The sequence below is a fragment of the Mustela nigripes genome, chromosome 2 (genome assembly GCF_022355385.1).
Source record: "Mustela nigripes isolate SB6536 chromosome 2, MUSNIG.SB6536, whole genome shotgun sequence".
Classification (NCBI taxonomy): Eukaryota; Metazoa; Chordata; class Mammalia; order Carnivora; family Mustelidae; genus Mustela; species Mustela nigripes.
This window is the reverse complement of record NC_081558.1, coordinates 46667358-46682900: the sequence shown is the minus strand read 5'-3', so window position 1 is coordinate 46682900 and position 15543 is coordinate 46667358. Positions and strand designations below refer to the sequence as shown.

General features: G+C 43.1%; 1 protein-coding gene across 1 annotated transcript in view; it reads right to left on the bottom strand.

The window, feature by feature from the left end:
- Nucleotides 1-15543, bottom strand: part of ITPR1 (inositol 1,4,5-trisphosphate receptor type 1) — a 327611-nt gene that overhangs the window by 139929 nt on the left and 172139 nt on the right. The window contains exons 27-35 of the mRNA XM_059390201.1: nt 13707-13868; nt 13445-13615; nt 12892-12957; nt 11733-11870; nt 8583-8708; nt 6220-6420; nt 4100-4351; nt 2757-2882; nt 58-186 (exon numbers count right to left, since the gene is read on the bottom strand). Coding sequence (XP_059246184.1) covers nt 58-186; nt 2757-2882; nt 4100-4351; nt 6220-6420; nt 8583-8708; nt 11733-11870; nt 12892-12957; nt 13445-13615; nt 13707-13868 — 1371 coding nt within the window. The remainder of the gene's footprint in view (nt 1-57; nt 187-2756; nt 2883-4099; nt 4352-6219; nt 6421-8582; nt 8709-11732; nt 11871-12891; nt 12958-13444; nt 13616-13706; nt 13869-15543) is intronic.

The window sequence follows — 15543 nt, the reverse complement described above, 5'->3', positions numbered from 1 at the left end:
GGGTGGACAGCCACCGCCCAAGTTCAGCTGTGAATGCCCTGCCCTTGTCCTTCTTACCTGCAGCGTCGTGCTCTGGTCCGAGAAGGGAGAACTGAAGAAAGTGGTGACGATGCTCATGACAATTTCAGTAACATACTTCTCCAAAATGGAGTCTGCGTGTTTCCGGTCACTGGTGTTGTTACAGGCCTGCAAGGCAAGTGGACGTTTCAGACATGGCACCAAAACCTGCAGGTCAGTGGCAGGATTAAGAAATCTGGGGCCACTACTGCCGATTACCCCCTTAACAAATGAAAGGGAAGGGCTTGCAGATTGATACATCTCCCTCTTAGGAATTACAGTAGTAACAACAGTAAATCATGCAGGAAGAGACGCTAATCCACTCAGACATCACACAGAGACACACAAAACCGGGATGGCACCTAGAGGGCCATTGCTTCCCAATTCCTAGCCATGTGTGGCAAATCTAAAACCTTTAAAAGGCAGCTTAAGGCATAGTCACTACAGTTATCTATACTGTCCCCTAAAAGCAAATTTGTCTTCCTGGTGAAGCCACTCATCTCTTGTCAGCTATGGTTTCCTATCCATGTAATCAAGAGAATCAAATACATCAGTGAGGTCCATTGTGTGTGATGCTCTCCAAACCTACAAACTTTCACACATTCTTTCATTCAGTAGAAAAGTTAATATAAAGTTGTCACATCACTATGTTGTACAGTGGAACTAATGTCACATTGTGTGTCAACTAGACTTCAATTTTTAAAAAGTTAAGGATATGCAATGCTGTTGAAAGTAGTGGGTTGTAAATCAGAGTCATGGACTCTAAGTTTTGGGGTAAGGAGAGACTTCAGATTTTACTAACATTCTACTTAATTATGCTGCTTAAAATAAGATCAGACATTTAGAGGCAATGGTTTAGAAAATACATGCTTAAAAATCAAGTTTTATGGGGTGCCTGGGTGGCTCAGTGGGTTAAAGCCTCTGCCTTTGGATCGGGTCATGACCCCAGGGTCCTGGGATTGAGCCCCGCATCGGGCTCTCTGCTCGGCAGGGAGCCTGCTTCCTCCTCTCTCTCTGCCTGTCTCTCTGCCTACTTGTGTCTGTCAATAAATAAATAAATAAATAATCTTTTTAAAAAATCACGTTTTATTACCAAATTCATTACTTACACAGTTTGGGACATTAACATTACTTATAAAAATTTATGAAGGGCAAAAAAGAATCAAGTTTTATTAACTAACTACCATGTTCTAAGCTTAATGCTGAGCAGTCTGTAGACAAATTCAGGAAATGAAATTAGCAACTGATTTTACATTTCTGAATAATGTAATGTAGAGGTCAGCAAAATTAAGGGCTGGTGGCTGCTTTTATAAATAAAGTTTTATTGGAACACAGCCATGCCCACATGCATACATATTGTCATGGCTGCTTTCAAACTACCAAGGCAGAGTTGTGATACAGAACAGATGGCTCACCAAGCTGAACGTTTTAATATCTGGTCCTTTATGGAAAACTTTGCTCAGCCTGATTCAAAAAAAGAAAGAAAGAAAAAAAGAAAAAACAAAAAAACAAAAAAACAAAGCAGGGGTCCCTGTGTGGCTCAGTCAGTAAAGCCTCTGACTCTGGACTCCACTCAGGTCTTGCTCTCAGGGTCATGAGTTCAAGCCCCACATTGGGCTCCACACTGGATATAGTCTATTTTTAAAAAAAAAATTTTTTTTAAGCATAAAATAAAAATAAAACAAAACATGCCTTTCTTTCCAATCTCTAAAACCCAGATTTATGGGATTAAAAGAGACTAGGAGGAATTTGACATTTAAAAAATATATATATGTCTGTGATACCAATACCTGAGTACTATTAAATAAAGTCCTCAATTGGGAAGAAAACAAGTTCCTATAGGTTCCTTGTCTTACACTGATAACTCTACATTCAAGCAGAAATTATCATAGTCTAGGACTCTAGAGTGCACTTTTCTTTTCAACACGTATCCGAAATTAAGGTTCATCTTACAATTATTCTCTCTTGGTTGCCACCACCTCTCCCCTAAATCCACCATCACAAAACTTCTAGTGTATCTATGGTGTGCCTTGTCAGGCTGTAGGTCTTGCAGCCTTAAGATTAATGTTAAGCTTCAAGCAAAACCAAATCAAGAGTATGAAGCCCAGTTCAATGGCTGGTCAGGAAAGCAGATCCAAAGGGAAGTGCTTCGCAGGATCCTCGACACCAGATGGAAGGAGAGAAATGCTCAAGCTTAGGACAGTGTCCTTCAAGGAGACATAGTGTCAAGGAAAAGAAAACTTTTAAATCTGATTGTATTATGTCTCAGATTTAAAAAAAAAGATTTTATTTATTTATTGGACAGAGAGTGAGAGATCATAAGCAGGCAGAGAGGCAGGCAGACAGAGAAGGGGAAGCAGGCTCCCCACTGAGCAGAGTCTGATGTGGAGCTCGATACCAGGGGTTAAGATGCCCCATGTCTCAGATTATTATTCACAGATCAATCCAAAAAGGATGAAGTGAAAAGCAGAAATGATCCATCTTCCTTGACACATGACACATAAAATCTATTCTCTGTTAGGAATAAAAGGTAGAAAGGAATGAGACATATGCGAGGCCAAGAAACACATCTGCCTCCCTGTGCCACACATTAATGAGTTGAAATTATGTGGCTATTTTTCTTACGTCTGCATAAGGATGTCCAGACACACTTGTACATACACACTTGCGCTCTGCTGCTCAGTTCCAGAGAGCCTTACCCTGCAGATGTCTACAAGGAAATTCTCAAACAATTTCCACATGTGATTGCTGGTGTAAATCTCCTTCATTTCCACCTCCGTATCCACATAGCAGTGATTAAGGAAGTTAATGTATGCAATTTTAACCTGAAGACGGAAACAGACTTCTATGAAAAACTGATTTGGTATACATGGAATAAGAGAAACGCAAATCAAAACTCTGTCAGACCACTCTTTTCACCTATCAGATAAGAGTCCAGAAGTCTAAGTAGACAAGGCTGTGAGAAAAAGGCAATCTTGTCATTTCCTCCTTCACGAGAATCACCAGTTATTATCATCTCATTTATAGTCTCATAAGCCTGTTAAACAGCCATGCAGGGCAATTACAGAACATCCACACAATAAAATTTTTATGTAACTATAAAAAAGGAATGTGGAATCTCTTTATGAATTTATACAAAAGGAAGAACAGTGTATCCAGATTGTCACCTTTTGTATTAAAAAAATTAAATAAATGGGGGAATGAAGAACATATATTTATATTTGTTTATATGCAGAATTCTAGACGATGCACAAGAACATAATAAATGATTTTCTGTGGGATGGGAGGGAGCAGATTAGGAGACTTTTCGTAGTTTACTCCTTTATAGTCTCTGCTATTTGAACTTCTCAAAAAAATTATCTAAAAACATACTAGCATATATATGATACATACTATATATACTGTATACAAATATATGTATATTTAGTTTAAGATAAAAATTAAGAGTATATATTTTAAACATATAAAGCCAAACTATATTCTGGATGATCCACTGTTTTTCTGTCATTTTTGTTACCAGCCAATATATATGAACAAGAAAATGGACAGCTTGGAAGGAATCATTTTCAAAATCGAACTGTTATTTATTATGGGTGGTAGATTTTCGTATTGCTTACCTGTAGTTCCTCAATATTTTATAATTGTCATTATTGTTATAATACAGATTTTCATTTTAAAGCATAAACTTGCAGAATCGGGTCTTCCATGCCCATGAACCATATCTCAACCCATTCAATCTCATTTTTTCAGACATTCATTCAAAGGGGATTCAAAGAATCCTCTTTGCTCAACAGGCTGTTATTAGTTACCAAGAACAGAAGCACAGCAGCAGATTCCCACGGTTCTCAAGGAGACAGCAGGAAAGACTAACATCCCCTCACCGACGAGCTTTATGCACAAAATCAGCATTCGAGAAAATGTTGTTTCCACCAACTGAGACCTCACTATGAAATGAGCTGCAGGTCTCAGCACTGTGAGGTCTCGTGTGGGCCGGCAACAGCTCCACACGCCACACGCAGAGGCATGAGAAAGGCTCACTCACCTCGGGGATGCAGTCCTCGTGGGTCACGACGCGGACGATGTCATCCAGCGGGAGCAGGGAGTTGCACTTGATCTCCGTGTAGACGTTTTTGCCCTCAGTGCACACGGCCAAGAGCTCCACCAGGTGGATGTGATACATGAGAGGGCTGTTCTCGTCCATCCGGTCCCTCTCTGACCTCATCATCTGGATCAGGGTCTGGAAAGAGGCTCTGTCGTTGTAGAACACGAGGACGTCTTCTCCCGAATTAACCAGCTATAAAAAGAACAGGGCTTGTTTATATTACAGGCTTGCGGAGGTGGGGACATCATTGAAAAAATATCTACTTGCAGAGAAGGAGAGCTGCTTTGTCAGCTTTTGCTTTCCAAAACCAGTCTCACCTTTATTACTAAACTCATCTAAATTTCATTCACTTCTATTAATCAATAACTAAAAATCTGCAGCAGCAGCACTTTAATCGACAGATACAGGTATATGACAGTGGCCTTAAACAAAACTACCAGGGGAAGAGAAAGTCTGTAGAACCACATTCACGTACCCAGTGGAAATGAAGATTGCAAGCTTGCATGTGGATTTCCAAACCTAATATTTAGGCTATGATTTTTCTTTTCAAAAATGTTTCCATTGGGGCACCTGGGTGGCTCAGTGGGTTAAAGCCTCTGCCTTCAGCTCAGGTCATGATCTCAGGGTCCTGGGGTCGAGCCTCATGTCGGGCTCTCTGCTTGGCGGGGTGCCTTCTTCCTCCTCTCTCTGCCTGCCTCTCTGCCTACTTGTGATCTCTGTCTGTCAAATAAATAACTAAAACCTTAAAAAAATAGTTTCCATCTTTTTTATGCTTGAGAAGTAGTATCCGTTTTACAACTCTTTCATATACTGCCTCTTCTCTTCACAATGATCAATTATCCACTTCTTACTAAGGTATGTCTTCCTTTCAATACTGCTTCAAAGTATCAGGGCATTCCTACTTATAACTTGCCCCCAGGACTGTGTGTGTGGCTTCTCATTAGTTCGCTTAATAGTAAATCAATTTCAGGAAATACAGAAGATCCAAAAAGGGCTGGCACAGAAGTCAAAATACATATAGTCCATAATATCTGCGTAATAACAACTCACTTCTGTCAGCTCTAATTAGGTGCCAGATACCACGACCAACATTCCACATGGATCTAACCTCCCTGTGCCTCAGTTTTGCCCATAAAACTGAGGACGAAATTGATACCTAACTCATGGTGCTGCGTCCTGTAGATGAGACAAATGATTATATGCAAATTGCTTAGAACCTTGACTAGAGTAGGGCAGCCTTCCAATAATGTTAGCTCCTATTGTCACCGTCGTTTCCCTGAGCTGGCATGTCAGCTTCTTGGCTGAATACCACCGTGCCTTCATTTTATAGGAAGGCACACTGAGGGTTGGCAAGTCATCAGGTCACTGTGCCAATAAAGTAGTATAGCTTACACTCACATCCCAGGTCAAGTCAATTCTTTTAAACATACTACACTACCTTCCCTGGAACCCTGTTTCTTATTAAATGGGAATTATAAATCCAAGTGTTAAATGGATTTACTTGATATTTCATTTTTATTTTTCAACAGGTGGGAAGATTCAACTGAGTCTATTTGAACACAGGTGTGGCAGAGGGCCTTCCCGGTCAGACAGCATCCCATGTGGCCCTGACTGCCCACAGACAACCCAGTGGGACTTTGTCCCAATTCCACTGACCAGCTTCTTCTTGTGAATCAGCAAGCAACAATTTTTTCTAGCTAGTTAAGCGAATAATTAAAGAAACTGTCATATAATCCACAGGAATGTAGGCTGTTCTGGCTCAGTGGTTTCTATCTATATTTAATCTCTATTCTTTGTAATTTTTGTTCAATATTCCTATTTTTTTCTCCTCTCAGAAGAATCTGAGCCAAAATGCCTTAAAATAAATAGATATGCTGCTATGAAAAAGTCATATCAGACTCTCACTTCTACATACAATTTAAGCTCACAAATACACACCACAATTACGTTTTGTCCATTTATGTGGCTCCAGGAGAGGGTGCCAGTTCGTACAGAGAGCAAGAATTTAAAAATTTGCCAGAAACTCTAGATGAAGGTATATAGAAACAAACAGCTGTCACCTCAGCCATGACCATGTCTTGGCACTTTTTGATGAATTTCCCTTCTGCCTTGACGATCGTCTGCAAGAATTTTATGTACTGGACGTTTCGACCATGGGTCTCAATGCAGTGAACAAAATGCTGGACAACCCGCTCATTGATCTCACTGCAGAGCTGGAAATTGTTCATGAAGATGTGCTGCATGGTGACCGCCTCCAGGATCTGGCACAAGAGTGAGGGCAGGAGCACAGGGAAATGGTCAAAAGGTGGACAGAGCGGAGTCAAGTGAGAAAGAGAGTCTAGCAGTATGCACAGAGAGAAGCGTTGAAACCCACAAAGACACCTTTCTCCTTTCTCACTTCTGTACTGCCTTCTTTTGTAAGTTGTAATAAACCCATGGAAAGGGAAACGAATCACTTGTCTCCAGCTCAGTGAACTACAGCGGAAACCCCAGCACCCACGTCCAGAAACGAAAGGCCTCACCCCGCCATTTAATTCATTTTGATTTCTGCAACTACAAATTAGTTTTGCCCGCTGTCAAGCCTCATGTACTCCCTTCCTGTCTGGTTTCTTTTACTCACAGTCCAACTGCAACGCTCTCAACATGCTGTTGTGTGTATCAGTAGTCTGTTCGTGGTCACTGCTATGGAAGTTCCATGGCCTGGATAAACCACCACGTGCTTCTCTGTTCTATTGCTGATGGGCATTTGGGGGCGGATCCAGTTTCAGTACCAAGTAGTAACACTACTCTTAGCACCAATAGTGCTGCTCTGAGCATTCCGGAACGTGTCTTCTGCTAAGCTTTAATATACGTGCATTTTTGTTGGGTTTCCACCCAAGAGTAGAATTGCTGGGTTGCGAAGTACAAGCGTTTGGCTTGAGACAGAACTTGCCAACAGCTTTCAAAAGATGTTAACAATTTCCATTCTACACTAGAGCTTTTCCATACCCAAGTTGGGTTACAGTGTTGTTGGTCTCTTTGGTTTTTGTCATACTTTGTTGTGCAAATCTTAGCTAATTTACACTTCTCTGATGATCACTTTGCCCCATTTACTGGCTATCGGGATTTCTTCTATGGATGATTTCATTATAAACTTTTTTTTAACCTATTTTTTAAAATAGGTCATCCTTTGGATTATGGACATTGGGGAGGGTATGTGAGTGTGGCGAAATGTTTAAGCCTGATGATTCACAGACCTGTACCCCGGGCATATAATACATTATATGCTAATAAAAATAATTTTAAAAAATGGGTTGCCCTTTTCCTTATGGACTTTTTTTGAGTTGGTTATATATTCTAGATAGGAATTCTTTATTGGACACATGTAATGCAAATGTCCTCTCCCTGTCTCTGGTTTGCCTCTGGAGGATCTTAATAATGTCATTTGGTGAATAGAAGTTTTTAAAGAAGTCTGGTTTACTGATATTTTCCTTTGTAATTAATGCTGCTTGTATCCTATGTAAGAAAATTTCACTTTCCACTAGGTCATCAAGATATTTTCGTGTTATCTTCTAGAAAATTTATTTTCTATTTTTTACCCAGTCAAGTTTTATGTTTGGTGTGAGGTAGGGGGCTCTAAACTTTTTATCCTTTTTCCTTTCTTTCCCCATACATAACAAAGAGGAAGTATTACCCCTCAACCTTCCAGTCTTCTCCTCCAAAGCTCTAGGGGTACTAATGAACGAGTGAGTGTGCGTGTATTTACAAGGATATCCTTTGTAGAATTATTTACAAAGTCAAGAATTAGACATTGCCTCAATGTCCACTAATATGATAATGGTTTTTAAAATGTTACAGCCATACTATGGAACACCATGTAGCCATCACAACTTCTCATCAAAAATGAGAAAAATTTATGTGGCTATGACTTGCAAAAACAGCCATAGTATTAAGTGAAAAAAGCAAAATGCAAACTATAGAGTACGTCACCATTTTTCTTTAAAAAACTGCACAATACATACTTTCAAAACATATCTGACAAACTAAGATAGGACAGTTATGTTTTATATGAATAAACCATGTATTTGTATATATCTAATGTATTATATTATGTACACAGAAAACTTTATGCATGACCTCAGGAGGATGTGGCTAGAGACTGACAATCAGCAACTCTCTAGGGCTAAAATTTGATGTAATAAAGAATGTTAGGAAAAAAATATATCTTACCTTACCCTATCACTTCCTCCTCCCTTTCCCTGCTTTCTCCCCTAAAAAGATGGGGAGTGTTTATGTCCTCCCGAGAGTTGGTCCAAATGTTCCTTTTAGAATGAATGTTGCATTATAACAAGTCCCTGTGGTCACCACAGCAAAAGAACAAGTTGTTCCTCTTACTGCTTCCTGCCCTCCCCTCACAGATTTCCAGACATGCCTGAGGTCTTACCCCTGGGTTGAGAAACAGGTTTATGTGTTTGTGTAGCAAGGCTTGATTCTGCTGGTTGCCTGCACAGAAATTCTGCAGGAATTCGTGAGCCAGCCTCATTATCTCCTGCATCTTGGTATCTTCAGCCTGTGTGGAAGGAGGCAGATGAATAATAGGTTGAAAACAGGGCTACGCTGTGGACAAAAGGTCAGCAGGTGACAGCACCTACCTTTCCGCCAGGAGACCCAGTTCTATGACACGCTGAAGGCCTGTTTGTGTGAAAATACGGGGGTGCTGCACTGATGACACTGCAAAGAAGCCTGTAACTAATTCTACTGTCCTACGTTCTCTGCCACTAGCCACAAGCAGACACAAAAAGAATTTATTTGGGAAGAGTAGAATACAGAGTGGAAGCCATTTCTAACAATGCCCCAAATTTCTGAACGCACCCCCAATCCTGAGAGCAGAGTGACAGCACAGCAACAGCCTACTGCGTCACTGCTGGTGAACCCACACCGCCCCAGCTCTCGGGCTCACCCTGTTTCATCTGCCGAACGTAAGCATGCATTAGAGCTCTTGGCAGGAGAGAACATGTCAGAGTAGAAATCTCTTTAAATTATAAACTTGGGCAAATACACCTGCCGTAATCCTGTCCTTGTCACCTCAGCCTCAGCATTTAACCCAAGAGTTAGTTTTCCCACCTGCAAAATGGGGATAATACCTGCCCCAGGCACTTCACACAGCTGATTATGTGATTCTCATTTCCTACCGTAAAAACACACACTCGGTGTTCTTTAAGCATTAGATGCCCCGTGATAAGACAACTGATTACACCCTACTGCCATTCTACCCAATTCTAAACAAACCAACCTTTAATATAATAAAAATGAAGGAGAATGAAATGGAATCATCCGTCTTATTTGTACAGTCAACAGTAACCTCCCTAAGTCGTCTCACTTATATGACCTCTTTCGAGCAGCCAGGAGCCTAACAGTTAAGAAGGCAAGCCCTAAAACCTGACTGCTTAGGGCTTATGCAGATCTACCACTCCCTAGCCATGTACTTAAGCATTCAGGGTCTTCGTCTCCTCCTCTGTGAAATGGAGGCAACAAAAATGCACACTTCGTATGGTTGTCATGAAGATTCAGTGCAAAATCCATGTCAAGTGCTGAGACAGTTATCACACCATCAACGTTAACTACTGGTTCTGGTCTAGACCAGGGGTCAGACAGATACTTTGGGTTTTGTGGGTCAAAAAGCAAAAGAGAGAACATTTTGCAGGTACCACTAAGAATGTAACTATTGAAAAATAGAACAATCATTCTTAGCTAATATGCTGTATAAAAACAGGTGGTGGGCTGGATTTGGTTCATGTCTGCAGTTGGCTCCCCCTGATCTAGATAATAATCCTGGGAGAAAACAGGACACATCTGGGCAGAACAACTTACAGAAGGAATCTGAGCTACCAGCTTTAACAATCAAAAATGGGCAAGGTTAAGAGGAGTCCCATACAACAGAGTGGATATTACCGTTTGTCTCTCATTAACAGAGAAAGTGGCATGCCTTCCAGCTCTAAGAAATCAGAGGCCTTGGGACAGAGAGACACTGCTGGCCGGCAGCCGTAACCTCAAACAGTCCTGCACTCTTTCACTTCTTTGCTAAAAGGAGAATCTGCTGGGGCTCACAGAAACTAAAAACTTCATCATTTGAAATGGATTTTTACAAGGCAGGTAAGCTCTAAAGACATCACATAACAAGAGCGCATCTGTAGGAATTCCTCCACTGTTCTCCCACACTGGGATATCTGCACTCATGGAGTAACACACACACACACACACACACACAATGTTTTCCCACCAATTCCAACCATATCAGGTTACCTGTTTTTTTTCCATTAACACTACTCTACGAAGGCATGTATGTTTTCAAGGAAACTGAGGATATTAGGAGGCAAAGACAAGGCCAGCAAATTACCTCCTCATACTCTGTACGCACAGCAAGGTAAATCAGCTTGCTGGTTCTAGCCTAAATGCCAGTCAAATGAGGATGACATGCACACTTGTGCTAATGTCAGGTTAGTTAAGTTCCTGACCTCTTGGAGGGATTAAGCTTACACCTTATAGGTGGCTACTGAAAGGTTGATGAGCCTGAATCCTGTGGCCCCCATGACTGTGGTGGTGGCCTCTGCCAAGAACTTCCTTGAGCACAGGCAGCTGGTGCAGCAAACAAGATCTGGGCCCCACAACTGAGCAGTGCTGGCTCTGTCATGTTGCTGCACTATGGAGGGAACGTATCGAACCTCTGGTGACAGTCTTTTCATCTAAAGTGGGGCTCCGAAAAGTATGACCTTTCTCATGCACTGTCTTAAGGAGATCAAGTGAACGAGTGAACAAAAGGACCTAGTGCAGCCCCCGGCGAGCACAAGCAGTGAGGCTTTTTCAGGCAACTCAATGCCAGCAAGGTTTTCTGGCAGTCACTGGTAAAATCAAGAGGCAGAAGTCCACGCCCTCGGGCTCTAAACTTCCCCAAGCCTCAGTCTCCTCATCTGTCAAGTGGGAACACCATGACAATGGCACTGGATTGTGGAAGCGAAGGGACAGGGCTTTCACAAATGCCCTGTCAGGCTGCACAGTGCCAAGCACCATTACCCTGCTTCCCTAAATCCTATCACTGTCAATGACAAATGCTGGCATGAAAGGATGGGACAGAGCGTATAACTTCTCATGAGAGAAAGAGGACTTAGAGCAACATATACGATAGACCCAAATACTTGGCCAGATGTCAGCACGCTACTGAGGACCTCCAAAGTGGGCAAGCCCCACGTTCCCACATGCATTTAGAAACCTGTAGGGCTTAAACTGCCTGCAGGGCATTTGCAGAGGATGCTGGAGAGCACAAGCCCGTGAGCAGAGCTCTGTCTAGCCAACCTTCACATCCAGCGTGGTGTGGGAGCAAGGCGAGAATCAACGGGCTCCTGCTTAGAATCTAAGAACTGGAGGCAGGTTACGGGTGATTTCACTTTATGAAGCTGTTAGTTTCATACGAGTGACCTACAAGCGCCTCACACTCAGCTCATCACATCGGCTTCATGTCTTCACCAACACCACCAAGCGATAAGGGCTGAGGAAAACATGGGGACCTGCCGCCCTCTGGGGAGGGGGACTGGCTCACCTTCTCATAGGGGATCTGCAGCAGCTCCAGCACCACGGCATGCGCGCCCATGTTCCGCAGAAGCCGCTGCTGCTGCTTCCTGCTTTTCCTCACGGACGCGCTCTCCTGGACACAGAGTTTGCTGAGGCGGATCAGAATCTATCCGAGAGAGAGATCCCAAGTTTGTACCTCTGACCAAACCTCAGCTGTGAGCTCCAGGGTCCAACACGGTGACAACAGGCAATAACGGTGTATGTACATGCGAAATTTGCTGAAGCAAATCCTAAGTGTTCTCACCGCCTCCAAAGAGCTTACTCTGTGAGGTGATGCATATGTTAATGGACTTGATTGTGGTCATCATCCCACAGAGTATATCTATCCAATTATGGCATGTCATGTTTTAGTGAGATTATAATTTTTGTTTTGGGTCAATTATGCCTCAATAAAGCCAGACAAAATGAAAGAAATCAACCTCCAAAAACTAGAAAGCACAACTGAGAAAAAAAAAAAAACCGTAGGTGCTGGTCATGAGCAGGGAGGCAGAAGTGATCACAGCATATTAAAACACCCAAAATGAGGGAGATCGTGTTCTAATACGCAGTATTATTGTTAATCATATGAAGCTGAATCTCCATGTGGCTAAGAACATGCCCTTCCAGAGGATGCAGTGGATTAAGGCTTCAACCCAAAGTGGGATAATTTCAGAAAGATCTCCTAAAATGATGAGACTCAGCATCATTGCCAGGGACTCGAGAAGAGTGTGCTCTGTGGGTAAAAAACCCACAAAGCTCCCAACCTCCCAACTTTGAACCACCTTATGCAAAGATCTCTAAAGAGCTAGAGCCCTCAGGTGGACACTATGTGCCAGCCGCTGAGATGGAATTCTGATGGTTTTATCAATTAATCCTCTGGTCAGTTATAACCCCTCAGAAATACACGTGTTAGCTGCATCAATCAAAAGTGAGAAAACTGAGGATAAGTAAAAAAAAAAAAAAAAAAAAGCGGCAGAGGATGATTCGAACCAAGATCTGACCTTAAAACCCATGTATGTAACCTCTGCAAGCTTCTTTCGCCCTGTGAAACTTTACATGAAGGAAAAAGCCTAAGTGTTTGCACCTTCAACCTCACTATCACAGACCGTAGCTCCTAGGAGAGGAAAGCAGGCAGGAGGGCCACTTACCTCTTTTACCACCCTGTAGTTGTAGCTGCTGGTGCTCTCATGCTTTTGTGACTTGTTATTCCCGTCCTAGAGACCAAAATAAACGTAAGTGCGGTTTGTTTGGCCCTTGGGCAATAATCTGTTCATTCGGCTTGGCATCGGCGTTTAGGAAGCAATGAGAATTTGGCAGTTTTCCTATCGTCGTGCTGGGTTTCAGCCCAACTCATTCAGATTGATGTGATTTCACTGATGTGGGAGAGGATTGGGGTGGGGGGGGCAGCCTCCTGAGAACAGGTTCTTTCCCAGGTGGGTCTCCAAGGGAAAGCTGGAGCTCATCCTCTCGCAACAAAGTCTACTCCCCACAGTCCAAGGTGACACAGAAGAAGTAGCTAAACTTCCATTTTGCAGCTTATTTCCTAGGAGAATGGCTGTTACTGTGGCTACTTAATAAGCTAATCTCTTGTGAATAACGCTCAACCCACAATCTGCGCTTTTTCCTAAAGCCAGAGGAGGGTACCCCGTTGTTGAGGAGCCCATCCATCTGCAAGGACAGTGTGAGCCTCATCTCACCCACCTCTGTTTTCTTATGTTCATTTTCACCAGAGGCACCATCCATGGCCTCATCAGGGCCCTGCCCTTTGTACACCCAGAGCTCTGACTTTTCCACGATGGATCTCAGCTGGTCCAAGTCTTGTTTGATCTGTTTGTAGTTGTCCACATCTTGGCTGGTAACAAGCAGCTGGACCTGAACAAAAGCAACGGGTCAGCGGCGACAGCAGCCTCTCGGAAAGTCACGCGAAAAGCAGTAACAACACACAAACAGCAACCCCAGCTACCTGTTTGAAGGCCTGCAGGACCTCCTGCCTCTGACTGAAGTGCCGGAAGAGGAGCTGCAGCGCTCCTGAGACCAGGGGTGGGTAGTCGTGCATCGTCAAATGCAGCAAGACTCGGAGGAAGGTTCTGCCGCCGTGGTCGTCCAAGTCCAGGGGGGTGTTCTCCTCACTAAAGGAGCACAAGGAAGGGGGAAGGCCAGATGAGCCACAGAGGCCCTTCTCTCACGTGCTTGGACCCAGACACACCCACCAGTCAGAGTTCTCACCCCACAGCAGCCTCGGGGGGCTTGAGTTTTAACAAGCCCCCCTAACAACGCAATCTAGTTTTAACTTCCGCTACATTGTAAGGTGAAGGGACAATGAAGATCTCACCACTGTCCGATTTTAAGCCAAGGTCCCTACCCTCCCACAGTGACAGGACCTAGCTTTTTTCTCCAGATTCCCGACTCCTGGGTTTTAGTGCTCTTCTGCTGGGTCTCGTCTATGGGCGGAGGACTGCACACAGTTGTGTTTGTCCAAAATCAGGCGTTTATCTTTTATGGAAGATGCTGTAATTCAGTGCCTACCAAAGGACTAGTTGCATTTACTTCCACTTCACAGCTAACTGATGAGGTAGTCGGTACCAGGTCCCCTGATCCCACACGTGGCTGTAGCCATCAAGTCACTATAAAAATGTCCCAGTGATTACTCCTGTGCTCTGAACTTCTAAGGTCACAAACGTGTAACAAGGAGTCTGCAGACCCCACTTTGGGGTGTGTTGCCATGACCAGGACGACGCGGTGTGCTTCAAACTGAGGACCATTAGCAAACTGTCGGGACTGATCTCTGTATCTATTTTAACTGTGTCATTTAAATAATTAAAAAATTAATAAGCGTGTCCTGGATCAGATGGTAAACCGCCGCCGACCTGAGCATTGCTCCATTGCTGTGTCAGTGGCTTGCTATGTTGTGTTACCATCGAATGAATGCCAAATGGTGGGAACTTCATGCTTGCAGGTTAGCAAGAAAAGCACAGAGGGGATTTCACAGGATGATACTCTATTCTGGGTACATGCTCTAAAAAGTTGTGAAGACAGTCTTACTGCTATGCAATAGTAGAAAATGATGGGAAAGTTGAGATACCCTAAAAGCACATGGTAGTGTCATCATGATGAACTCAACATCCTCTGTGTTCCAGAAAAACATCTTTTACCGTAGTAAATAATATTGCTAATTTAAATTTCACAGGTTTTATAGTAAGTGCTGGGGTAGACTGCTAACATTGGTGCCCCCTCAACAAAAGAGACCTTCCTGGTATAGACATCTTCATGTAGATCCCTCCTCCACTGACACTGGGCTCAGCCATGGGATCTGCTTTGACCAACAGGATATTAGCACTGCGATACAAGCAGAGGCTTGATTATTGTTGTATGCTGTTGGCCTATCCTGTCGGGTTCTTTGCACTTAGAGCTAGTCACCGAGCTACAAAGAAGCCTAAGATGATCACGTGTAGAGAGAGAGAGGAAAGGAGGGAGAAATAGAGTTCCCAGCCTTGAGATATTCCTACCAAGGAGACAGAAATGTGAGTTAAGAAGCTTGCATGTGCCAGCCCCAATCACCAGCCCCGACCAACTCAACAGTGACCAGCAGATGAGCCGTCCAGCTGAGCCCCAGCCAACTCACTTAATTATGAGAGGCAGTGAAAAGACTATTTTTTCAATCCATTAAATATATGTAGTAAGTTACACAGCAATAGATAAGTGAACCAAGTATGTGTATGAAAAGAACTATGTGGGGGACACCTGAGTGGCTCAGTCGGTTAAGTGTCTGCTTTCAGCTCAGGTCAGATTCCAGGGTCCTG